Source organism: Artemia franciscana, chromosome 9, assembly GCF_032884065.1.
Source record: "Artemia franciscana chromosome 9, ASM3288406v1, whole genome shotgun sequence".
In the NCBI taxonomy this organism is placed as follows: Eukaryota; Metazoa; Arthropoda; class Branchiopoda; order Anostraca; family Artemiidae; genus Artemia; species Artemia franciscana.
Genome location: NC_088871.1, coordinates 18,903,230 through 18,931,179, shown reverse-complemented (window position 1 = coordinate 18,931,179; position 27,950 = coordinate 18,903,230). Strand labels below are relative to the sequence as shown.

Sequence of the window (27,950 nt, the reverse complement as noted above, 5' to 3'; positions counted from 1 at the left end):
CGTGATGGGGCCCACTGATTTTACCATATATTTACAGATAGTCATATATCTACCAGTATATTATTCAATTAAAATATATCATAATCGTATCAATAACCTTTTTATTATGGTATCGTTATATATCCAATAACCCTTTTATTATTATAGGCATCAATAGGTATCAATTTGTTTTTTATTGTAGGTATCAATAACCTTTTTATTATTGTATCATTATATATTGTATCATTTTATTACTCTAACAAAATTGTACCAATAACCTTTTAAAGCCCAACTTTGACAACTTCCCAAGAGAAGAAACTGTAGAAGACGACGAAGGAGGTAACTGCGGGTGGTTAAGTTTCAATCCCCAATTCTTAAAGCCTTTAAGGACTGTCAAGATTTACCTACTTCTATTCTGCGCACTTGGATTCACACAAGGTACTGTTTACTGGATCTTATTTTTCTGATGAATCGATGTATTTTGTTAAATTTTGTTTTTCTACAGGTAAACCTATAAAACTTAAGGGTGGAAAGTTGTTTAAAAGGTAGTAGCAAGCTTTCGCGTCCTCGGCTTAAAAGATTTATTTTCACCCTATTTTTTTGCATTTGATCTCAAAACTAGCCTCAGAGAAGGGTTCTATTTGCCTATAATTTCATGTACCTACAAGTAAATCGCCATTTTTGTTATTTTTCAAAGGGTTGAAATTAATTTTTGATTTCAATGTGTTTAGGAGTAATTTGTAAATTACTTCCCAAACATCTTAATTTTCTAATTTTTTCCTCTATGATAATTAGCAGGAGTAAATAACCTCATTCTTAAATAGAAAATAATCTTAAAAAAATATTTTCCAAAAAAAAGTTTCAAACAAAAGTTATGAGCCATTTTAAAACTTAAGAAGAGCAGAAATAAACTCTTTTAATAATCCAGAGCTAGATACGATAAAACCAAACCACTGTTGTCCTGTAAAAAAAATAAAATATAAGAAATAGCTTAGAATGAACATAATGGATGAAAATAAGTAAACAAACACAAGGGTGATACAGCCGCATCGTCGTTTTTTTCATTTTCGTCATTACAACAGTAAACGTAATTTCTACCTTTTCGACAGTTTATTTTATAAGTTTTTCTTTTGTGATTTTAAACATGACTTTTAATTAAAAAAAGACTTTTCATTTAATCAACAAAAAAATAGAAGTAAGCACGAGGAAGTCAGCGGGTCATTTTTTTTTTACTCGACCGTACAAGTCAATAGGATAAGAAAAACATAGTAGTCCATCAGTAAGAATAAAATGACAAGTAAATAAAAAAAAATGTTGGATCAGTCTATTAGAAATGACTGAACAAGGTCAGGCACCTGGAACATGCTACACAATTGCAGAGATACACAGATTTAGATGGAATGAAACAGCTTTTGAGTTAGGACAACTAGACACCTATATACACTCGTTGCTAATCAGTCAGAGGTAACCAGTCTGGTAAGGCAGGGTTTCCTGCAACAATCCTCGATTTTTACCCTTAGCCTTCCATATTAAGATACATCCTTGTAATCGGTTTCAGGACAATGAGTCTTTACAAACAAATAAACGACCATTGTTTAGGATGGTCAGAATTTAACAATTTGAGAGTGAATTTTAAAGACAAAACATCATTTCCCCTTCGTGTGGGGTGCGAAAGCAATATTTAAAAGAAATCATCAACAGTCCTCAGTCCATAAGCCTCTCTTTCAAAAGCCCATGAAAAGTACTGTAGAAAACTACAGGCATGGTGACGAATCTGTAAGATTTTGTTTTCGTTATTCATTTTCGGAATAAGTTGACCCTGTGTTACATCATTGAAACCAGGCTTTTGATTGTCATATTTGACTTTTCCTGATAAGAGTCACTGCGATCTTTCAGGAAAATTCAATATGTCTGATCGTATCTTAATGCAAACATTCGAGACACAAGATTTTCAGGAAGTCAGTGCCTTTGGACTTATGAAACATATTTCGATATAAATTGTACCCTCATTGCCACTCTACATTAGGAGTTTTCGTGTGTATCTATGTCCCCTTGAATCCCTAATTCAATCCTAAAGTAATGCTAAAATTATTGCTGACCTTAATACTTTCAAGAGAAATAAAAGTGCTATTTCGATTTTCGTTAATAGTCGCTTCCTAGATCTTTTCTTTCTTGTTTGAATGGTAATTCAAGTACTGTATGCATGTTTCTGCGTTTCCACTTGGATAATCTAAGTGACATTTTAAGGGGTATTATGTCTGTTTTACGGTTTCTCTTCTTTTGCCTTTGTTTCACTGGACGTTATATGCAAGAATTTCTGGTTGTTGTTTTTTAGCTGTAGGCCACACGCTAACAATAAATTAAGGACTAACTCCTTCTTATACATTTTATTTATTTTTATTTTTATTTATTAATTCGAACTGAAATAGTATTGGAGCTAAAATACACATGTCCAATATTAATATTCAAATTGCGAAATTCCAAGATACGAGGTTAAGACACAAATATATCTATGATTTTACGAAACATGCGTACAATATAAAAGATAGTTGATGCCCACATATGATAGCACGCCATCGAATTTTTGTTGTCATCGAAATTTGTGAAAGAAATGCCAACACTTTACTAAATGTAAAGCTCATATCCACAGAGAAAATATCATCTAATTTGAATTCATATGCATAATTCTTTGTTACGATTAACAGAGTTATCAAACGGAGTTCAATTTTCAAACTCGATCAAAGAGAGAGTTGTGCTATTTAACATTATGAAAAATTTTTGACAAGTTTAGAAAAATGATAAAAGGATCTGCAATTTGTGTTAATCTAGGAACTAGTTAATCCTGTCTCGGGGTATTAAAACATGGAAAATTTAAAATCGTTGCTAATAACCAAGGCAACCGAACAACACTATGTTGTGTGGTATTTATGGATAGAGAACGACCAATTCGAGACTCAGCCAAATATCTACTAGCCATGAACCCTTTAAATCTAATATTTGAGACTAAAGGACTAGCCGGGCAAAAAATTGAAGATTTCACAATTCAGTCAGATATGGAGCACTTGCTATTAAGGGTCATCATTGGTAGTAGAAAGCCTAAAATTCAAGTTGAATTGAAACACGAGACGAGGATTTTTTTCCAGAAGATATATCTTCAGTGGTTCTCACTAAGATGAAGGAAATCGGTAAGGCTTCTCCTGGGAAGAAAGTTGCTGATACTGACGCTGTTGCTGCTGTGCCAGCTTATTTCAAAGATTCTTAGAAGCATGCTATAAAGGATGCAGGTACCATTGCAGGACTGAATCTCCTGCCAGCTATCAATGAATCAACGACCACTGTAATTGCCTACGCCTAGATCAAAAGGATTGTAAAGAGAAAAATGTACTGATTTTCTAACCGGGACTGTACTTTTGACGTTAGTATTTTTACAGTCAAAGACAGCATTTTTCAAGTGACACACATTTGGGTAACCAGGATCTTAATAATAGAATTGTGAGCCACTTAGTTTAAGAATTTAAGGGAAAGTATAAGAAATTTCTTTTAGCCTGTGGAAGAGCACTTAAAAGACACAGGACTGCATATGAAATAGCCGAAAGAACCTTATTAATTTCTATTTAGGCTACTAATGAAATTGACTCATTACGTGAAAGCATTGATTTTTGCACTTCTATTACTCGATCTCGGCTTGATACTCTATGCAGACTTGTTAAGAAGCCCACTGGGGTCAGTTAAAAAAATTGCTCATGGATGCTAAACTGGATAAAGGAAGCACTTGCAAGATAGTTCTTGTGGGAAGTTTCACGCGTATTCCGCGAGTCCAAATACTTCCGCAAGATTTCTTTAACGAAAAATAGCTGAAAAGGTCGATCGACGTAGATGAAACAGTAGTTTATGGGGTCAATATTCAAGCTGTTATTCTTCACGGTGACAAGTCCAAGGCCATTCACGACCTTCTTTTGTTGGATATGGCACCCCTTTCTCTTGGTATCGAAACAGCTGGCTGTGCAATAACTGATAAAAAGAAATACAACCATTCGTACAGGGCGAACTCAAACTTTCAGGACTAACTATGGCATTCAACCGGGAGCCTTGACTCAGGTGTATGAAGGATAAAGAGCTATGACAAAGGATAACCGTAAATGCCCGCAGAATTTTTCTATCGGGGAGTGGCTTAGAAAAAAGTAACATTTGATATTGATACAAACGGTATTTTGAATGTCAATGCTGTGGATAAATTCTCAGGAAAAGAGAATAAGATAACAGTCACCAACGACGAGGACTTATTTATGGAGGATATTGAACAAATGGTCGCCGAGGTTGAGGATTACCGCAGCAAAGACTCATCCAAGAATATTCTCGAATCGTCGAAGAAAGCAGGATAGATGAATATGATCGCAAGATAGTAATGGAAATATGCAAAGAGACTATTAAATGGCTGGATACCAATCCTTTGGCTATGAAGGAAAAATTGATGACAAGCAAAAAGAGGTTCAAGAATTTACAGCTCTATAATAGAAAAAAATGTCAGAGTCCTAGAACCAGATGGACCAACGGTTGAAGAATTCGATTAAAGGGTGACTTCTCTCAATAACCTTCTGGCTTTATTTGTGCCACAATTAGTTAATAAAACAGTTCAGATGAATAAAAAAGGAAAAATTTTCAACTCAATGAAGATAAAGTAGATGTTTAAATTTAAAACCTTCAAATTTTTATAGTCTAATTTTTTTTTAGAGTTTCCAATGCTATTGATAAGGGATAACACTCTTTACCGAACCGCTCAAGAACAGCTTAATACAAAAATAAGAAAACGAAATGAAACTGATTTTTCCTCAAGATATTGTTACACAAAAGCTAAACTGGGTGGTATACTGAGGAAAGCCATAGAACATAGAATCGTCTCAATCTAATAGAGATACATTTAATCTCAGACCAAGAATCTTCTATCAACTGGACTACGTGGTACAGTAAAGCTTTTACCCTTTAAACCCAAAACATAAGATTAAAAAAGTGTCTTAAAATATTTCTTATAAAGCTTTCCTGCCTAAGAACCAAAATATTGGAATGAAAGTTAGGTTTTAAGCTAAATTGCTATAAAAAACGTCGTTGCAAAATTCTTATAGGCTAGTTCAAAAAATTAGAAAATTAACAATCATAGTCCAAAAATACATTTATGATGTGTTAGTTGCAATAAATTAATATTCAAATTTTTTTTCTCATGCTTTATTTCTTTCAGCTAAAATGTGTTACGTAAAAAGAGTGTCTGACCTTTCTCGCTATTTCATTTTTTGGATGTTAGCTCTCATCCAGCAAAATATCATTTCCTGCGATTATACTTACTTTATTTTTTTGAAGATTCTAGATTTTTGTCATAGAATATCCAGAAACTCCAGTACAATTGACACTGACAGCAAAATTATTGATGCTATGAACGTATTTATATAAATATCATTCAAACTATTTCTATAACTTAAGCTTAAACATTCTTTGGATCTTTGGATTTGTTGAGACAGATGGGCAATGCTTCACACAGGAAAATCCCTCTTGGCTCATTTTCTGGAAATATATTTTCTAAGTTTACGCAATAAAATTAGAAACTATCATCTGGTAAAGAATATAATCTTGACTTGTTGAAAAAAGGCTTAAAGGTTTTATTACTGTCAGATATGCTCTAAGTCAGCTGTTTACACAACTTTAATAGGATTAAACATTTAATTGGAAACTTTTATTGTCTACTCTAGGATGGGACAAAGATTTTTTTTCGCAGCCTTCTAGTTCGTCAAAGATCATTTCCTTTTCTTGAAGCTCCTACCTAAAAATAACTGTCCAGATCTAAAATCTTAGCAAGTTTTTCAGCTTTACCAGTGATGGACTCAAATTCTTGAAGGGCCACAGATTTATTAGTTATATTGTTTGTTAAGGGGTTGACACATCCTTAAAACTACAAAATGGGAATGAGGTTCTTAATTCTTTTTTTTTTATTCATTAGTTTGGGAGCATTATTGCCTACGTCGTGACACAGTTTGTAAAATATAAAATGAACTTATAAGTTTAGTTTGCTTTTTAAAAGTAAAATATATTTTACACTAGATAAATTAACTTTTGTTTGAAATTACAGCTAAATTTCATAGTTCAAGTTCAAGTTCTATTTATTTTCATAAAATAACAATAACAAAATCAATATCCCAAAGGGCTCAATGGCCCGTTATTTGGGAAACGGCATACAATAAATAAAGAATCATAAAACTTGTCATAAACATACTAAACAACATCTAAATATAAATATGTAAGGAAAAGAAATCAACTCACCGGCAGTCCCCACGAAACAGCGACCCTCTCATCACCCGATAATAAAATACAAATTAAAATTCTTGCGTCATCGAGGATACAACACCAACAAAACAACAACCCAAAAAAAGGAAAAAAATAATAAATAAACCATAAGAAACATTTAATAAGAAGCCTTTAATAAGAAACTTTTCATCTGTCTCTTAAAGGAGCCAAGTGTTCGTGACTGCCGGATCTCAGCGGGAACCAAGTTCCAAGCACGTCCCACAGTAACAGCCAGGCCGAAGTCTGAATGAACCGAGGAACTAGCTGGAATCATCACATCCTCCCGGTTACGAACGATATATAAATTTACTTCCCCTACTATCTTAAGCAGTCCCGGAAAACAACATGGGAGATCTCTCTGGAAATATTGATACGCCAACAAAGATAGAGATAAAACATAAATATCTTTAATTTTGAGGAGGTCAAGAGGAGTGTGTAGCCGACTGGATAATTCTTGCCGCTTTCTCATAAAGATTGTGAATAGGAGCAAGTACCGAGGGAAATCTGGACATCCACACAGACGAACAGTAACATACATAGGGGAAAATCAGAGAAAAGTATAAAAGACCAAGGATAGGGAAAGGGAATAAACGCTTAGTTTTCGAATGATCCCAAGTCCATGGGAAATTTTCACTCTTATGAACATGCCACTTAAATGATAAATTTTCATCCAAAATAACTCTCAGGAATCGCACATATCGATCCGGGGGACGACTTATGGAGCCTCTTGGTGTATGAAGCTCAGTAATTGTGGGGCAGCTCACACCTTTACGAGAAAAAAATAAGAAGGTAGGACTTTTTTACATTTAAAGTTATGTCAAACCAAAAGAGTATTTTCTCAGTCATTGCTTGAAGCTTTAGAATAAGGGATGATTCATCCGGAGCTGCAGCACCTAAAGCAGTGTCATCTGCAAATGCTATTAATTCTTCTTGACTATTAGGTGTGAACACCAACGTACTCTGAGAGTAAGATTTGTGACACAATCCACAGCAAACGCTGTTAATTGGGGTGTTAAAAAGTCGGTAGAGATCGTTCACATATATGAGGAAGAAGGTTTGCCCAAGAATAGAACCTTGGGGTACTCCGTATTCAATTGGAGCTTTTTCGTCTATAACTTTTGTGGCGATAGATCTGTCAGTTAGGTATGACGAGAACCAAGACAATGCTTCCCCACGGACACCAAAATGACAAAGTTTACCAATGAGAATCTTATCTGTAAGGCTGTCAAAAGCTTTCTTTACATCAAGAGAAATGGCTGCAGGAATAAGATTAGAATCTAAAGATCGTCGTATAAACTGAAGAAGTCTATTACAAGCATGTTCTGTAGAATACTTTGCGCAAAACCCAAACTGATGCTGATGGAAAAAAAATTTTGCTTCAAGAAATCTCACCAGACGTTTGAGCATTGCTCTTTCAAATATCTTAGAGAACACTGACAGAAGAGAGATCGGTCTGTAGTTCCCAGGATCCTTTCTGTCACCTCCTTTAAAGAGAGCTATAACACGAGCAAGTTTAAGACGTTGGGGAAGTACTCCTAGTTCAAATGACCTATTAATCAAGTGGTAAATTGGGATGATAATCGATGGAAGAATATGTTTAATGAATAACCAAGTTATGGTGATTTTGAATAACCAAGTTATTTTTTCATCAATAGCTTTGCCTGCAGTAGGATTTCAACAAATTTACAAGATCATAGAAAAAAAAATGCTTGAAGTGATAATTATTTTCCATCATGGAACCTAAATTTTAAATTACAAGTTAAATTGATGACGCTTGTGTCATTTTGAATTGACAGGTGCTGCTTCTAGATTCATATTTTTATATTGATCACACATCAGAGGCGACGCTATGACGATGCCTATAGTAAGGCCACAAGGCTCTAATGTTTTGTTAGTAGGCCATTTTTTTTTTTCCTTCTCCCAGAAGCACTTCATATGAAAGGAATAGTCGTGTAAGCTTCATACAGGTCTTATGTGATTTGAAAATGAAAGTTCTAGTTCCCTTTTTAAGTGAGCTAGAGTCAAAAGATACCGGAGGTATCCAATCCCACCATGCCCTTTTTTACCCAAACGCACCCGATAATAATGTTAAGTTAGCCATTTCGTTAGAAATAGTTCAAACATCAGATAACAAAAACTCTGGGGTTAACACAACCCCCAGAGCCCGGAGGAAGCTGTTGTAAGTTATGCCCTGGGAACATATAAGGTTCTTTTGGAAGAGATGGTCGTATAAAACTTCAGGGAGGATTTATTTAATCGGAAATTGAAAGGTGTGGTTTACTTTTTAAGAGTAGAAAAAGATCGGAGGGCAATTAGCTCCCCTGTGCACTTTTTTCCCAAACACATCCAATAAAATTATGAAAGAGACATTTTATTATATCAGATAACAAAAACTCCGAGGTTGAAAAAACTTCCCAGAGCCCACGTTGGCCAGGGACAGGTGTTGTTATACCTCAGGGGCATATAAGGTTCTTATGGAAGGGGCGGTCGTATTAACTTCAGAAGGGGGCTCATTTATTTGAGAAAAAAAATTATAGTTCCTTTTTTTAGGATTCAAAAGTTATCGGAGGTATCTTACCCCCCACCCGCCCTTTTTCCAGAAAATACTTCCGATCAAAAATTTGAGATCAGAATTGTCCAACAGTAAGATAATGAAACTTCGGGATCAACATAACACCAAGAGCCAAGTGGAAAGTTTTGTAACTTATACCCCGGGGTTATATAAGGTTTTCATGAAAAAGGGGGCTATTTAAGCTACGGAGGGGACTCAAATGATTAGAGACTGAAAGTTCTAGCTCCCTTTTCAAGAATTAAAAGTGATCAGATGATAACTAGCCTCACCCCCACCAGACCTATTTTCCCCAAAAGCATCTGATTGAACAGACCAAAGATCAAGGATCATAAAAAAACTCCGGGGCTTAGACCCCCCCCCCCATAACCCAGGGGCAGGTGTTGTAAATTATTTCCCAGGGACATATAATGTTTTTAATGAAGGGATGGTCGTATAAACTCCGAAGTGGGCTCATTCGATTGAAAATTGAAAACTATACTTCTCTTTTTAAGATTCCAAACGTACCAGAGGGCAACTAGCTCCCCCTGACCTATTTTTGCCAAATCCACCTTATTGAATTTTTAAAGAGCCGTTTTTTTAAATAAATTAAAAAATTAGAAAGCAAAAACTCCTTGGTCGATACAACCCTCCCTCAAGAGCCTAGGGGCAAGTGTTTTAAGTTATGACCTGGGGGCATATAAGGTTTATATGCGAGGGTTTCTAGAAATTTTGAAAGACCAGCTAAGGCCAATCCCCATCCCCGCTCAAAAAGAACTTATTAGCGATATTATATTCCAAAACCTATGGGAGCTGACCTCTGGTCCTCCGTGGTTCGATCCCCCTCCCCCCAAAAAACTAATAAATGATTAATAATGGGAGTTGACCTTCTGTTTCTCCTTCCATGGCTCGACCCTCCCCCTCACAAAATTATTAACGATTTCTTATGACGTCCCATCCCTGGCCCTCCTTCAATGGCCGGACCTTGTACCACAAAAAATCTATAAACGATTATTATTTTCAAAAAATATGGGAGCTCCCTCTTTGGCCCGACCCTCCCCCCAAGAACAACTTACCAACGATATTCTATTCCAAAAATGATGGGAGGTGGGAGCTCCATGGATCGATCGCCCCTCCCCCTAAGAAAAACCTTTTTGACCATATTTTATTCCAAAAATTATAAGAAAGAGCCAACAGGCTTCCATGGCCCAGCCCTCCTATTAAAAAACACATTATTAACTATATTTGATTCCAGAATTTATAGGAGCTGACTCCTGGCCCTCCATGGCCCGATCCCACTCCCCATAGAAAAAATATTTAATAGTAAGTCATGGGAGCTAGCCTCTAATCCTACTTCCATGGCCAATCTCCTCCCCCGTGAAAAAGAAACGCACATTTTAACGTAAAAACCTAACGTTAATTTAAAAATTAGCGATATTTTTTCCAAAATATAGGAGCGGAGCCCTGACTCTCCATCTAAGGCCTGACCACCCCCAACAAAAACTTATTAACAATTCTTCATTCCAAAGATCATGGAAGCTAAATCCTGCTCCTTCCTCCATAGCGCGGCCCCCTCCAAAAAATCTCACCAACGATATTGTGTTCCAAAATTCATGGGAGCTGACCCCTGGCTCCCCCTCCATGACTTGCACTCCCTCCCAAAATCAGAAATTATTAATGGTATTATATTCCAAAATCATGGTAGATGACACCTGGTCCTCCCTCCATGGTCTGACACCCCACCCTTAAAAAACTTATTAAAGATATTCTATTCTAAAAATAATGGCACCTATAATTTTCACTATAAACAAGAGTTGGCCACTGCCGGTCTCCCTGAAGGTAAAAGCATAAAGTCTACTGCATATTTGGCGCTTTACTAAAACGAATTATATTGCAAATATTTTCTTTTGCACTTGTTACGACATTGAAAGTGAAATAAAAATTGCAGTGAAATGAAATTTTGAGCTGATGAGCTTTCAGCATTTAATATCATTATATTTCAAATATTTTCTTTAATTTATCAGTTCTCGCCAAGACTGTTTCTAGACACATAGTTTTATTTTTGGATCATAAGTTATTTTGAAATAGGGACTTACGAAAAAATTCCAAAGTTTGGCAATCACAGACGAACAAAAATTAATAAAAAAAAACTTCTCAAAAAGAAGTTTTTCAGAGAAAAGTAAAGACCATATTAAGCCTTAGATCAGCAGATAGAAATAACTATTAAAATAAAAAATCAAAACGACCAGAAGTTACTATTAAAAAACAAGTGAAACTCAAAACGAACAGAAACTAAATAAACAATCATAGCAAAAAATCATAGAACTGGTACTAATATAAATGAATCATAAATCTTAGAACGAGTAAAGCTTAAATTGGATATGCAAATAAAGCTTAAAACGAACAAAAATAATTTGCATATTGAATTACAAATGAAACCCAAAGCGAACAGAAATTAGATAAACAATCATAGCAAACAAATATAAAATATGTACAGATATAAATGAACAAATAAACCTTAAAACGAATGAAACTTAAATTAAACATGCATATCAAGTTTGAAACAATCAAAAGTCACTACAAGCAAGAGTTTGGGTATTGCCCCCTTCTCTCACTGTAAAACCTACTGTGACATTGTCGCTTTACTGAAGACGAGTTATACTGCGAATATTTTCCTTTGTAATTATTACAGCATAAAAAATCTAGTAAAATTACATTTTGAACTGATGAGCTCTCAACAATTCATATGATTAGTTTTTTATTTTGTATGAAAGGGACTTCAGAGGGAGCTCGTTCTTTGGAAATCGAAAGTTCTTGTTAACTTTTTAAGAGTCAAAAGAGATCAAAGAGCAACATATCCATGAGTAATATCTCTTGTCAGTTATGGCTATCCTGTTTAGCATAGTTTTTGAATGCTGGGATTATTACGGACAACTTCCAGTCAGAAGGAATGGTCTTCTTTTTCCATGTCCGACTGAATAGGGGTTTTAGCTTCTCCGCTCCACTATTACACGTGGTTTGACCTTGTAGAGCTCAGGAGGGAGACTATCCTCCCAAGTTGACCTATTGTGTTTTCGCAGCTTGATCGTGTTGCTTATCAGTGAAGCTGAAGGTACTGAAGATGATCCTCCAGCAAATAAGTCTTTCTTGTAGTTCAGGGACCACATTTCCTTGAAAATTTTAAGGGACCAGCGATAGGTGGCTTTTTATGGTTATTTCTTTGAGGAATTTATCTGTCTTCTTGTATCATTGTTTCTTGCTGCTTTTTCCACATATAGAAGTACCTCTTTCCAGCATTATTGGCGGTTCTGAAATAAACTGGTCAAACCTAATCTATCATAGTTTGCATAGATTTCAATAAATTCACGTTATGTTTAAAGAAATTTAAAATTTCTTTTGATAGTCGTTAATTCAACAGAGTCGTATTTTGATTATTTGCGGTGACTTTTTGCAATTCATAGTAAAATTCATTAAAAAAACAAATATTATAGGTGCTCTGGTCAATGGGTTTGTCAATATATCGATCACATCTATAGAAAAACGCTATAACATCCAGTCATCAGAAAGTGGGCTCATACTGAGCTTTTATGAAATAGCTTCGTTGATCTGCATTCTCCCTGTGACTTATATTGGCGGCAAAGTAGGAGCATCTAAGCCAAGATGGTTGGGCTGGGGTGCTATTATCATGGGCATTGGAGCTTTTACATTTACTATACCACATTGGATTAGCGGAAAATATGAGGTATTTTATGTTTCCTTTCTTTTATAGCTCTCCACCTCTTTCTGTTATACCTCTTTTTTTGTCTTCCTATCTGTTCATCAAGTTTTATTACCTTTGTCTCCCACTCTTTATTTTTCTATCACATTTTATTACTCATTTTATCTTCTAAATAAAAAAAGAGTAAAAAAATGACTCAAATACACAAGCAATCATTCCATATTCAACTGATTTAGCAGTATAATGCACTGTAGCATGAAAGACTCTCTCTTTGTATCACCTTTTTTCTCACTCCCTATTTGAAAGAAATAACACCAAATTCCAAAGGGTCCTCATAAGTGGTCTTTGGCAAAAAAGAATGGTCTCAATGCATTTTTTTATCCATGTCATTTCTTATAAAACGTTTGGCCGCAGAATCTTGGTAGAGGGATTATTCGATGGAAGATCGACAAGTCCTAGTGGCTCTTTTAAGAGTCGAAATAGATTGGATTAAAATAAAATGAATGTTTTGGTATGTAAGTACTTTAAAGAGGGTCAAAATGCTATAGTAAGGAAATTTTCAGACTGTCAGTCCATTTCTTATGGTCTAAAACCCTTATAAATAGGTTTAGAGACCCCACGCTGATAATGCTTTTTTTTCTAATACAAATATCTATCCTTTCTAGTTTGTAAAAGTGACTCATTGATTCTATTGGCTATCCATTTTTGCAGTGAAAATATATCACACACAAGAAAAAGTCTTTGGGTTTTTCGTAGAAAGTCCTGGTAAAGAACAAACCACGTTGTTTTACCCGTCACCTCTTACGACGTCATGTGGATGCATGAGGCAAGCCGTAGTTTCTTGCATTCAAATTTAATATTTGCATAATAATGTGTTAATTATGATATTCATTCTTGAACAAGTAGGTCCCTTAAGGGGATTTCTTCGAGAAAACCTTTCCTTTAAGAATGCCCCCCCTTTTTTGCAGGTAAACGTATGAATGTAATCTGTCATGTTACGCTTAACATGTGTTTACAGTAGGATGGGAGCATCAAACCAAATAAACCCCTATTAAAAGCTAAGTCCAAGAATAGTTCTCGGAATGCAGTGAAATTAGGGATTAGGTTTTACCCCTTCCTGCTTACTCCTTCTCTGTTTATATGAAGGTTCACTAAAATCTCGAAAATTTTGACATAAAACGTTATTTTTAATGCTTCAGATACCCCCTCCCCCAGATGTTGATCCATTGGCCCTTTTGCATCATAGCCCTTTTACAAGTATGTACAACTGTATATAGTCCTATGAAGTATCAAATGAATCGGGTAGTTTAAATGAAGTTTTATTATAATTTTGTATATCAACTTTTTATTTCTTATGGGCCACATATATTTTTAGGTAAAACTCGTGGCCATCTAGAATAAAGATTTCTGAATCTGAGAAGCTCAATATGCAACTTTTAGATCCTTCTAAATGCATTGGCTATCTCGAATTTCTTCACCATCATGTTTTTGCCCTCTCTGGACTAAAATTGCAAAATTGTGTCATACAATGGTAAAGAATCTTATATTGGCGTGGCAAACTCTCATTTACCGCTTAAAAAAGAGATTCTCTTTTAATTGACGTTCAAACCAGCCCTCTCCTAAAACTCTAGGAAACTTTATCGATAATATGATCAATGGAAAAAAAATACAACAGATAGGCCCCTGTAAACATCATCTTTGCAAAAATAAAACAACTCGCATATTTTAAGATAAGGGTTGTAGCTTTTGCAATGAGGCTATCTGATATGCTAAAAGTGAGAGCAGGATTTTTTTCAAGATTTTCCACTTGTTACGGATCTTTTTCACCTTTTCAGAAATTTGACAGCTTTCTTAGGCTCATATCTTGTAACGATCGACTTTAAGCTTAACAAAACCCTATGTATTTGGAACCATCACAAAAATCTTAGTCATTCAACGTGGTTAAATTCCTTTTTTTAAAGTTTTGGTTACTATTAGCAAGAGTCACTCCTTATTTATGGTTCGTGTCTACAAACTCCCTTGCAATAGCAACTACCATATAACCTACTATATTTGACTATTTGATTTTAATTAAAATTTAATTAACTATAATTATGCTTAAATATAATTAACAATCATAATTAATCACAAATAATTTATTTTTCAGCCACTTATCAACCAGTTTTCAACTGTATGCGGTGGTTTAAATTCTACAAACGTATGCTCCCTAGCTGAAATAGATCCTGATAGTTCTATTGCAATAGCTGGCAACTATAAGTGGGTCTTTTTCCTGGCTCATTTTCTCCATGGCATAGGGGCCTCACCCCTCTTTTCTCTTGGTATAACCTATTTGGATGAAAATCTCAAGACCGAAGATCAGCCTTTTTACACTGGTAAGGTCAGAGTTGTATTTCATAAAACGGGACATCCACTAACCTAAACAAATTCATTAATTGGAAAAAAAATCAGCTGGAATTATATTTTTAGGTTTAAGTACAATTCAAGTGCTTTCTAATTTGCGCAAATAGCGTTACTTATTTTGTTTCTAATCTATATTGTAGTTACACAGGCATGACATAGATACGGATGGGCAATGAGTCATCATATGAGTCACATCGCTAATCACAAGGATAACCATGAATACTGTATATCAAGCGCTTTTAGGGCTTCCCAAATTTTCCATTGAAATTTTCCTATCCCACAGTGCTCGAGTTAAAATTCTATGTTCTTTCTTTTCAGTTTTAGGTAACTAGTGTCACTAGAAAGCAAATTCTAGTCTGGCTCATTCAAGTAGCATTATTCTGTCCTTATCTCGTTTTCAAGCATCTGTGTTTTTAGACATTGAGTCCAATCAAATAAACTGTGGCTTATGTTCCCAAACTAAATTATCATTGACGACAATAAATTATTTTTTATTAATATTTCTGCTTTAAGTGCAGAAGTACTGCAATGCTGCTTCTTTTTATACACTACAAGCGTTTAACGTGCTAGATTTTTCCTATTTGCCTTTTAAGCTGAAAATAACCCAATATATATATATACTAGAAACGGTTAAACTTTTCAAAAAGACAACGAAAAATTAAAATAAAACTTTTCAAAGTGAAAATAATATTACCAATCCCAAGTTCCGGCTTCACATATTGAAGCCTGTTTAAAAAAAAAACATACAGAAAAGAATAAGACAAGATAACAATGAAACATTATACAAAAAGCAAAAAAATCACAGTAAAATAAAATGGATGTATCAGAGAACGAAAGCACAAAGCACTTTAGTACAAAAAAAAGGTCTGTTTTGTGTGCATCCAAAATATCTTCTGATACTATGCTCAAGGACGTATCATTCGTATGCTTTAAATACTTCGTATACAAAAATTTGGTTGTCTCCATTTTTCTTTTGGCGTTGTCCTTTCCTTCACCCATCAAGACAAACTCGTGAATCAGCATGTATCTGTAGTTCGATGAAAACTTAAGAACCTATTTTGTGCGACAAACGAACTTTTAATATATAAGAAATAAAATGACAACAAAATGCCACGAAATCCAAAAGTCTGTGCACTGAAATTACCCTTGGAGTCAATTATAATAAAAGTGTATAAGCTGAATGAGGTGGGCTTAGATTATGAACAAGTATGAACAAATAGATGAAAACAACAGTTTGCAGTCTCATTTAATAGATTCTGTGTAAAAGCCCTCTTTGTGGTATTATTTTCATATACTCCTAGGGGGAGTATCTCTTCATGACATTGCATAAAGCTGAAGTCAGGCAATGTGAAATATGTCATTTAAACTTGCATACCCTAGCAACGAGGTTTGTGTCAAATGTTAACTTTCATTTATATTTTTTCCAGGTATATTTTATGTATTCGTTTCTTTCGGTCCAGCCGTTGGTTTTCTGCTTGGTAGTGAATTGTTAAGGATTTTCATCGATTACCCAAGCCCGTAAGTTTATAGTTATTTCTACGAGTAACTATCAAAGTCAAATTTTTTCAAAGCTACTAACGGCTTGCCCTATCGGTGGCTTTTAAAGCAATTTGACCGAGTGAAAAAATTTCGTTCGCCAGGTTTCCCTGAAAAAAAAAACTACTTTCGAGGCACCCGATTTGTCTTTATACCCTCTAAATGTATTAATGGAGATTAAAACTGCTAAAAAAAAAAGTAAAAAGGCACGGGAGACTTCACCTGAAAAGCTATAATCAAGGCACGGCTTAACACGCGGACCTATGGGGTCCATGATGGTCGTTGATTTTTTTTTTTCTTTGGTCCGTCCCTGTTTGGTTCAATCAGTAAACTGTTTGGTTAAATCACTCTCTGATTTAAGTTTTATATATCTGATAAAAGAGAAACAAAGTTAGCTGTTGAAAAGTGTACAATTAGTGGAATTGATTACAAAAACACTTAGTTGATTAACAATCTACTTGGTATAAAATCAGGAAAAAAATCTGACCAAGTCACCTGATGTCACCAGTAGTTTGAAGCTCTGACTTGTTCAGGCTCCAGAAATAAAGTAAGATTGTGTGTGATTGCGTGAAGTCGGCTAAGATAATTTTAATTGTAGGGTTCCTTCTGAAGTCACAATCACAAATTTCATTGGTGCATATTGGATCGGCTTCATTTTTTTCGGTTTTCTATCATTGCTAGTTGGATGGCTTCTTCTCGCATTTCCTGCACGACTACCCGGTAAGAAATGTTCAAGATTAGCATCTGAAAAAAAGTTTTTAAGCCTGATTTACATTTTGACACAGCAACCCATTAAAAATAATTATATCAGAGATAGTAAACCTAAAATCTGCCCAAAACCAAGTGGTTAAAATATTTTCTGCTCCTAGGAATCCTTTAGTGGATCTTCATTAACTGGATGTATTTACAAATCAAAATTTTTTTTATCAATTTACCAAGAAGAGTCAAAACGAACCCTGTATTTATGGATTGGATAAGAGAAGACTTGAAAAACCAATTATATTTTTTTTAAAATAGTAAAAATTAAAAATTCTTTTTTAATGAAAAGGACCTCTGGAAGCAGCTATTCAGTTTCGGTAATAGCAGAAACCACATTTAAAAAAAAGAAAAAAGAAAACAAAATTTTGGCGCAAAGTAGATGAAAAATAAGCTAAAGAAAAGGTACCAAATAGATTAAGAAAGTTTAGCTTTCTTTTCAAAGTATAGTTGTCTTTTGGAAGCAAGAGATTGTTAACATATAAGTTGTTACAAACGAAAGAGATGGCAAATATAACTAACTGATTTTGTATATTTAATTCCACGGGTCGATGTGGCAATATCGATAAAATTGAAGTTCTGCCTTGAAAACCTCTAATTTTAAAGTCGATCATAGATCATAATTGCAAATCGACCTAAGATCAGTCCAGGGGAAAAACTGTTTTTATTTTGATGTCGTTTTTACTTTAAGGAAAAGTAGGACCAATCATAATCGGGAGAAAAATTATTCGTTCATTGACTTACACCTAGTTCATTATTAGCTTCATTTCTTCTAGCTCAAAAATGTCAAATATAAATAGTACAAACTAATTTTTTTACAAATAGCAATTACTCCACTATTTCTCATTATTTAATTAGAAAAAATCGTTTGAAAAGCTTCAAACCACTTTTGTTTGCTTGTGAAAATTCAGATTCAGATACCTTGTGAAATTCTTGCCAGAAATTTTAAGATATCACCTATTGTTTTGGGAACTACGATGCCAAATTTCGATAAATATTAAGCTTGATATTTTTAGTATAGATCAACTTTGTTTAAATTCACAATTTTGCAATTTCAACTATTGCTGGTATATTTAAGGCGTGTTTGCAGTAACCTAACAAAGATACATAGAAACTGTTATTGCTTTGACTTACTTGACTTAACGCTACTGCTCACAAGGGTCACCAGCGTAAAGGGCAGTAGTTGACAGTGCATTCAGTCTTCTCCAGGTGGTCCTGTCCCTGGCTAGTGATGGAGCCTCATTAGGGTTGATATTTTGGCTTGGTTTGTTTACGTCACCCTACCTAGTGCGCGATCTCCCTCTAGGAAATCGCCAGCCATTTTTCGAGGGGTTGAAATCCATGATGATTCGTGCAGGGGTGCTTGGGAGGATGCGAGTAGGTAGCCACACAACCCCAGGAAACAGGCTTTTGCTTGAGTAGAGATATTTGCCAGATTGAAGTTTGCCTAGATTCTAGCCTTAGTTTGGCGACTAACTTGTGGTTTGAGGAACACTACCCTTAGGAGTCGTCCAAAATCAGAGTTTGCCTTGGTTGATCTGGCAGAGATTTCGGCGTCAAGTGTGCTGTTTGAGGCTATAATTGATCCGAAAAATGTGAACTGCCCTACCAAGTCGACAGCTTGGCCGTTAATCTCAACAGTTAAGGGTAACACAGAAGAGGTCTTATCTAAGGGCATTATTTTTGTTTTCTTTCAATTAATTTGCAGCTATACTCTTGAGGCAGTGAAGGAGAGTGTCTCAAATGCAGACTTAAGTTTGTCCAGATTGTCAATAAGGACAGCTACATCGTCTACGAAGTAAATACCACAGAGGATCCTCACCGAAAGTGTGGGCACGGTGTGACTTGTTCAGAACACGGTGACGCAGTTGAACAGCTCATGTACAGCAGTGTATGCTTGCCGTACTCTGTTGCTGGTTGGAACGGAAGAAGAAAGCTTCCCCATCTACCAGGAAGGTGCTTTGTGCGTTGCTTTAAATTTCTTTAAAGAGGCGGACTAACTTTGCAGGTAGGCTCGCAGCTTCCACGATGAGCCACAGGGATCGTCTGTCTGCGGTATCAAAGGTGAAAGGGATTTCGATGAAAGCTATGTACGCTATTTTTTTAATTCCAGTGTCTTCTCAACGATCTGTCTGACTGTATATATCTGCTCAATTGTCGATATTCTTGGAAAAAATCCAGCTTATTGAACGTGGCGTAAAGCATGGAGTAAACTTGTCACGTGTTTTAGCAGCAGTAGTATAAACAGCTTTCCAGGAAGAGATATATATGTCTTGCAGGCTATCACTTGAAAATAAAGGCCCAGCCAGACACATATGCGAATGTCACTCTTAAGGGCATACGATAAATATAGTGGCAAAAGAAGCTTAGTGATTCGTAGAATTTGAGATCTTCGACCGAGAGTCCCACACTCTTGGACTGGTCTGCTTAGCTGTAGCTTGTTGCAGCTAACCACCAACTTTTGATAAAAGCTGTCTAGATACTGGTGTCTGGACAAATATGTAAGTTTAATTACATACGCAGGGGAATTAAATTTCATATTTTTTCAATTTCACCCATCGTTTTTTGGAATTTTTAGACAAATTATCCGTTTTTTTATGTTTTGATGGTTCCTCGCCCCTCATTCTCAGAATAAATTTTTGTGACAGTGAAATAGAATTGACATCGTAATATCTCATCCAGACACCACAGCAAGTGGCAAAAACCACCAAAAACCCTAATTTAATCTTTGTAGTTTTCAATGCGAACTGAATTTGAAAGCTTCAGTCAAAGCCCTTTATTGATTCTTTCAGACACAAGATTCAGCACTCATGTATCACATGATAGGAAAATCATTTACACAATACAAGGGACTTGGCATGACCCATCTTATTTTCTCTCATATGAAGGACCACCGGCATACCTGGCTGTCTGGCCTTGTAAGGAACATAAAATAAGCATTAAAAATGAGTATTTCAAGCTAAAAAGTTACTTATATTTTCCCAATCTTCGGCACCCTAACTCTTTCGAAATTTAATTATTTTAAGCGAAAACATTCAGGAGCGCTAATTCACGAGAATGTAAGCAGAGGGGGCAAAATACAATTTTAAAGGATTAGAAGGGGCTTTTTTTGTTTTTTATTGTTTTTAAAATAGAAAAAAGTTCAATTAAAACAAAAAAAAATACATTTTCAAAATCTATAGGGGGAAATATAGGTGGCAATCACCTCTCTCTCCCTCCCCCTAATTGCTGAACTTAAATTTTTTTAGCCTTTTGCCCCAAGAATTGCTTTACTTTCTGTTTTATTATTTTTTCTCCAACAGTAAACGGGTGTTCCTTTACACTGTGCCTACATAGGTTAAATTTTTTTATTGGAAGTATAAACACCCACCTCACAGATAATTTTTTGGAATCCAAGACTTCAAGTGTAGGTTCATTTTTATAAATAAAAACTTGCCCGTTCTTTATAGGCGCAAAAGCTATAGCGGCTCAGAAAGTATCACAGGCATATCAAAAGAAGAAAAAAGGGCAATCCAATGGCGATGATGACGAAGCAGCGCCTGTCGACACTGGAACTATGAAAGATTTACCAAAAAACATTTTACGAATATTTTCTAACCCGACTTTTGTGGCTGTTAGTGTAGCTGGTGCAAGCGAAGGCTTCCTTGTTGCTGGAATGACAGGGTTTTCTCAGAAAATTTTAGAAAGTCAATATCTCATTCCTTCTGGCGAGGCTGCATTACTCATTGGTAAGTAACCCCAAGGCAAGATTCCAAACGACTCAACTATAAGGTCAATGATTGCCCTCAGAAAGAAAAAGTAACAAAGGATCGAGCATTCAGCAATTTCTAAATATAAAAAGAAGTTAAAATACAAGTTAATTAATGCATAACGGTATATCGGCCAGCACATTATGAACGAGAAAATCGTGCGACAACATTAAAAAAATATAAATTTGAGACTGTTGAAACAAGCTACATAAGCCTCCTTCTAATCTAGGCTGCCATTTCACTTCGTAACAGTCACTATAATACAGACAAAAAAAATGTAAGATGAAATTCCTTGGGTTTCAGGCTCTTTTTCAAACTTTCTATGAATATACTTCACACTAAACTTTCAAATATAGGATCAGTCAAAATAAGAGTTATCATTTTTAATTTACTATCAAATGGCGGTATCTTTAATTGGCGATTCTTTCTGACCTGATTTTATATTTCAAAAAAACCTTTATAAGGTTTTGGGTACTATGGGCTGTAATTTGAACTTTACCCAGCCATAATCATGATAAGTTACTGCTTTTTATTGATTTAACAAAGGCAGTTTCAATTGTAAACTTTATTTTCAATCTGACGTAATTTTATAGGAATTTTAGACCCTTTTTGTTAATTCTCATAACTCTTCGTTGTTAAATGTGAACAAAATAGTTTTTTTTGTAAAATAGAATTAAATAGGAAATGTTCGTGATGAGAGTTTAAAAAAATGATTTTAGGCTACTATTAGCCATGGTTTACTTTTTCTTCTAGTTTGCAGCTGCTGAAACCATGATGACACTTTCGAGGTTTATGACAATAAACATTAAAATCTAAAGGAAGTCTGATGCTTGGATATGTACATAGCTCTTGTTAAACTCAAACATTCTTTTCCAGTAGTGTTTTGGTGCTTCGTTTTACTCAGGTGACAGTATTATGACTAAACCGGGATACACTACACCATTTTTTTTCTGTGGTTTATTTGTCAAATAATTCTCAAAATTGCTTGCCTAAAGTGAACTTTAGCAAAATGGCATTAAGATTGTCAATGGAAATTGAGGATTTTGAAGTGTCTAAAGCAAAATCTTTTATGAAATGGACAAAAAACATAAAAAAAAACTAGCTGTGTAATTCCAAGCACCCAAAAATTTATCAAAAGCAGTGGTGTCCATTTGGTAGGGGGGATAAAACAATTGTAGCCCTCCCTAGTTTTACAAAAAATACATTTTCATCTCTAATTTCTGTGAATTGAAGCCACTGTTCAGAAGGAATAATCTCTAGACTTCCGAAACAAAAAAGTCAAGTGTTGCTTTCTGTTTTACTTTGCATATCTATCATCACATAAATATACCTAAAAAAGTACTGCCAGATATATAAGGCAAAACCTTATTCCCTAAACCTCTCTAGTGTGATATATTCTTTGCAATAAGCTACACAGAAAAGAGCTATATATTTTGAATATTTCACAGGTATTATTTTCGTTCCTGCTGGGGTTGGAGCAACTTTCATAGGTGGTGCTGTTGTCAAAAAGCTGAAGTTGAAATGTCGAGGTATGCTCAACTACTGCATTATTCTTGCAGCTATGGGATTCTCCTCGTGCTTCATATTCCTTTTGCAATGCCCTAATACAATTTTGTTTGGATTGAATAGATTTCCTGAAGGGTGAGTGATTTTTTTTTTATTTTTGTTTACTGTAAAAACAAAATAAATATTAATGTACAAGGTCGCACTCAGTTTTTTTCGGGGGTGTTTTACCCAAGGTTGTTTTGTTTCTTTTTTTTTTGGGGGGGGGTTACACAAGGAAAACCCTAAAAAAAGCATAAAAATTTGTTTATATCCATTTTTGTTATTTTTTACGAGTCAGATAAGCATTTGGATGGGAAGGGGATCAAACCCCCAAATCGAATTTATGACACTACTCGGTAGTAGGAGATTCAAAAATGAGGAAATGTAGCCTGAAACAAATCCTGTATTTTTGTGTTTAACTCTGGAAAAACTATAATTCATTTTTTCCAATATCCTGCGGCAAGAAAACTGGTTTTATTCACGTTTGTAAGTGTTTAAGTAAGAATTTCATGTTACATTGCAGTAAAAAAGTCTAATCAGCCTACCAATTGTTAAGGCCGTTAATAATATACATAAAACCTACTAACCAGATTTTCCTCTTTTCTTTTTAAGATTATTTCGTCTTGACGCTCCACAATTCAACTTTACCTGCAATCAAGATTGCTTTTGCTCTACATCCCTGTATGATCCTATCTGCAGCTCTGACAATGTTCTTTATTTCTCACCTTGCTTTGCAGGCTGTGAAGCTCCTTCTGAATCAGGAGTAAGTTTGACAGTTTTTATGGTTTTTGTTAATTGAAACTGTCACTAGTCTCGAGAAGAAAAATCTTCAGGACTATCTAACGTTTGATGTTTCTTGGAATAATATTTCAAATCCGTAATTTTTAATTTTTTCTTAGAAACATAGAGTCCCGTGGTTGTCCAATGGACTTGACCTTGGCTTGGCAATACAGGACCCTGAGATCGATCCCAGCTGTAGCAAAACACTGCAGGGTGAACGCAGGGACATCAATAGTCAAGAAATGTTGTTAATCTGATTTTTTTTTTTTTTTTTTTACTTAGTTCAGAAACTGAGATCGTACACTTACCACTACATTAATTTTGCTTCACTATTACAATGAAAAAAAGCCAAGATACACTGAACACTATAATGCTTTAATACCACAAGGCTTGAATGATGTTCTTGTCGACACAGTATCAGTTCTCACTCTCGTTAGTTACCCATGAATGAATGAATGGTTTTCTTCAGTGACTAAACTCGTAGAGAGTATTTCACAACCGAGTCTGCAAAAAAAAGCACATAGAGTACACCTATTCAGTCCCTCTGTTTGGTTGAAGCATGCTAAAACAGTAAATCAAGTCTCTTTAATAAATCAAATAACATTAATATTAAAAATATCACAATAAAAAACCCTTGTAATTCAAATTATATTTTGGTTCCTTATTCTTAAAAAGTTTAAACTCAAAAAGATAACGATATAAACTCTCTTCATCATCACAATCACAAGTGGAACAATTACTTTATTAATTCTACATAAAAATGAATTTAAATTGCAGTGACCAGTAACAATTTGTGTCATCTTATAATTAGGAGAAGTTTTTTGCAACTTGAAGAAGAAGGTCAGTATGACCAGTAAGAAACTGAAGGGTCGAGTCCTTAACAGCTTGGCAAAATACCTCAATATTCAAATATTTAGGTTTAAATAAATAAAGTCAAATATTGGCTTTTGCATAAAGTTTTCCGAATTTCATTTATAGTATTAGAGGTAGAAAAGGAACTACCGAATACATAATTTGCTTGCACGTCAGTTTATATATGAGAGAAAGAAAGATGGGCTTAATGCAAATAAACAAAACAATACAAGCAAATGGCCCGAAGCAAAGTCGTAGGTAAACAATTCCATGCATGGGGTCCTAGATGCCAAATAGAAAATTGAAATCTACGGGTAATAGCAAGCGGACGACGAATTATATTGGACTGTTTCGTAAAATGTGTATGAATATCACTCCCTAATTCAATCATACTTTTAAATCATATTGGTATACAGTTTTGAAAATATTTATACATAAAAAGGCTTCGATAAAAAGTAGTAAGTCCTGCTAAAGGCAAGATCTTGCAATTTATATACCTCTTTTGTGCCGAGTCTTTAAAACCAACACCACTTAACACTCGAAGCGCTTTATTCTGCAAAATTCAAATATGATGGATATGAGAAAGAAATGTACTACTCCAAACAGTACAACAATATAGTAGATATGGATGAATTAAGGAATAAAACCCTATTCTTAAAATATCTCTTGGGAAAATGTACGTCAACTTTCTTATAATGCAAACATTCCTAGCGAGTTTAAGACTAATATAATCTGTATGTAAAACTAAGACATTCATCAATTAAAACTCCTAGATATTTTGTACAATTTATTCTTAAAATACTCATATCAGTTTAATTAAATCTGTCTATCCAAGGGTAATAATTTAAGCTCCTGCCATAAAACAAAAATCAAGATTTACTATTTTTCAATTTTAACTTATTAAGCTTCGTCCACTTCTGTACAAAACCCAAACAAGAACTAATAGACTCAATAGCTGAATTCCTGTTTTTGCAGCCACAGTTAAATGAGTGTCATCCGCAAATCTAGGGACAATTACTTTTCCCCCGTCACATCCAAAGTCAAGACGAAATAAATTCAAAGTCAAGACGTCAAAATCGTACGAAATCATATTAGAAGCTCTGTATAAATCATTTATAAAAAATAGAAATAACAGGGGACCAAGAACAGATCCCTAAGGTCATCCAAGTTTAACGTTACCAACTTTAAAAACGAGGAAAGTAATTCAAGAAATGGTCCCCTAAAGCCGCAATTTTCTAATTTGGCAATGAGTATAAAATGGTCAACACAATCAAAAGCTTTACAATAAAAAAAAAAAACAGAAGCAACTTTCATACCATTATCCAACTCATCACTCACAATAGTTTTCAAAAATAAAACAGCATGCTCAGTAAATAAATCCTTCCGAAAACCAAATGTATTTAATTTAAAAAATGACTTATTCTCCAAAAATTCAACCATTCTTTTAACTATTAATTTCTTAAACAATCTGAATACTACTGGTAATAAAGAAATGGGCCTATAATTTCCCTGTACATTTTTATCCCGCCTTTATATAGAGGAATAACTTTCGCAATTTTAAAACAACTTGGAACACTCCAGTTCTAAAACATTCATTAGATAAATACACTAAAGAACCAGAAATAATAGGGTAAATAAACTGTTACGAAATCAGAGCCTGAAGCTCCAGTTTACATATATTTCAATGTTTCAGAAAGCTCAGAGGCATTGATTAGCTTCAAATATGCAAGTGAAACATCACTTGCATTCAATGAGTATTTTTTTAAACTACCTTTATGATCAGAAATAACTATACTTTGAACCAAATCCTTCACCACATTAGAAAAATGACGGCACATTCTATCAGCAATCGTATTATTATTATGTGTACCGTCAGGAAAAATACCATCAAACAGTTCCTGGTAACGAACTGTAGCTAGGAGCGATCTCGCTCAATAGTAACCAAAGCTCTAAAAAACAGAATTTTGATACCAATAGTTACATCAAAAGGATCAAATTTTAATGCTGATTTTAAATATATAAAATTAATCAAGTTTACTCTTACCCATCAAAACATGAGCCTGAGAAGATTTACCATAATTTAGAAAATAGGGGGATACAGCCCCTAAAAGCTATTGAATCTTAATGAAAATAACACCATCAAATTCAGCGTATGAGAGAACCCTATTGTACAAGTTTCAGGCTCCTATCTACAAAAATGTAGAATTTTGTATTTTTTGCCAGAAAACAGATCACGGATGCGTGTTTATTTTTTTGTTTGTTTTTTCCCCAGGGGTGATCCTATTGACACAATTGTCCTAGAATGTCGTGATATGGCTCATTCTAACGAAAAATGGAAAGTCCTAGTGCCCTTTTTAAGTGATCAAAAATATTGTAGGGCCCCTAGGCCCCCTCCCGCGCACATTTTCCCCCAAAATTGCCAGATCAAAATTTTGAGATAGCCATTCTGTTCAGCTTAGTCAAAAACTTAATAACTATGTCTTTGGGGACGACTTAATCCCCCAAAGTCCCCAGTGGGGGCTACAAGTTACAAACTTTGATCATTGTTTGCATATGTTAATGGCTGTTATGAAGTGTACAGATGTTTTCAGAGGGACTTTTTCGCGTTGGGGAGGGCGTGCGTCGGGGGAGGGGGTTATGTGGAAGGATCTTTCCATGGAGGAATTTATCATGAGGGAAGAGAATTTCCATGAAGGACGTGCAGGATTTTCTAGCATTATTTAAAAAAAAACAATGAGAAAATAAATACACTTTTTTTTCAACTGGAAGTAATGAGCAGCATTAAAACTTAAAACGAACATAAGGGGGTTCGTCTCCTCCACAATACCTTGCTATTTATGATAAAGTATTTTTAGTAATTTCAACTATTTATTCTACGGCCTTTGTGATTCGGGGGTCATTCTTAAAGATTTGGGACGAAATTCAAGCTTTAGTGTAAATTGCGGGGCGTTAAGGAGGGGACAATCTCTTTTAAGTACGGAATAATTTCTGTTGGTCTTAAGTTTTAATTTCGCTTCTTACTTGCAGTTAAAAAACTTGTTTTTTTTATTTAATCATAATTAGGACTTGGACGAATTTTATAATTTGCCATGTATTTCTAGGGTTACCTTCACAAGATTTAAATTGATTACGATAGTAATCAGCTTTTTTTTACGAAGTAGTGTATTTAACTGGTTACTATAAATCTTATATTCTGTTTTATCAATTACACTATTATTAGCCACACACATTTTGACGAAATACTTTCTTCTAATAATAGTAATTTAAAGGGCTCGAGTAATCTATGGTTTCTTTGGAGTTTCTCTACGACAAGTTACACTTTTACGAGTACCCAACCAATAAACTATTTATAATTGAATTACAATTTTGAAACTTAGCATTCATATCTAGCTCGTCACTATTTAGAAATTCAAAACTCCATTTCTCTAACATTCCTTTATAAAGAATTAGCATTTCCTTATCAATGATCACTTTTTCATATCTATTTAATGAATTTGTGTTAAGCCTAATACCACTACTAAAAAAAGTTTGAACACTTGTTAATATCCCAAAATGGTCAGAAACTTCACTTAATGTCCCACTGGCATTATGGTAACTGACATTTGCAAAAGCATTATCAATGAACGATGCTTAATTCATAGTGACCGGTGTTGGGATTGTAATTGTAGGCTTCAACCCATAACTCAACACAATATTTATAAACTGGCTAACCTCTGGATAAATAAACAAATTCATTAAATCGAGTCTGAATTCACCA

The 27,950-nt window shown here is 34.7% G+C and overlaps 1 protein-coding gene and 1 pseudogene across 4 annotated transcripts in view; both read left to right on the top strand.

Moving 5' to 3' along the window:
• The window catches only part of LOC136031102 (solute carrier organic anion transporter family member 4A1-like), a 90,060-nt gene that overhangs the window by 51,505 nt on the left and 10,605 nt on the right, over positions 1-27,950 (top strand). For 3 of the 4 annotated variants that reach the window (XM_065710404.1, XM_065710405.1, XM_065710406.1), the window contains exons 3-10: positions 267-417; positions 12,349-12,599; positions 14,722-14,947; positions 16,403-16,493; positions 17,110-17,231; positions 20,717-20,995; positions 22,465-22,657; positions 23,174-23,324. In XM_065710404.1, the coding sequence (XP_065566476.1) occupies positions 267-417; positions 12,349-12,599; positions 14,722-14,947; positions 16,403-16,493; positions 17,110-17,231; positions 20,717-20,995; positions 22,465-22,657; positions 23,174-23,324 (1,464 nt within the window). The remainder of the gene's footprint in view (positions 1-266; positions 418-12,348; positions 12,600-14,721; positions 14,948-16,402; positions 16,494-17,109; positions 17,232-20,716; positions 20,996-22,464; positions 22,658-23,173; positions 23,325-27,950) is intronic. The other variant, XM_065710407.1, reaches the window with a different exon arrangement.
• On the top strand, positions 2,775-4,537 carry LOC136031533 (heat shock cognate 71 kDa protein-like; annotated as a pseudogene).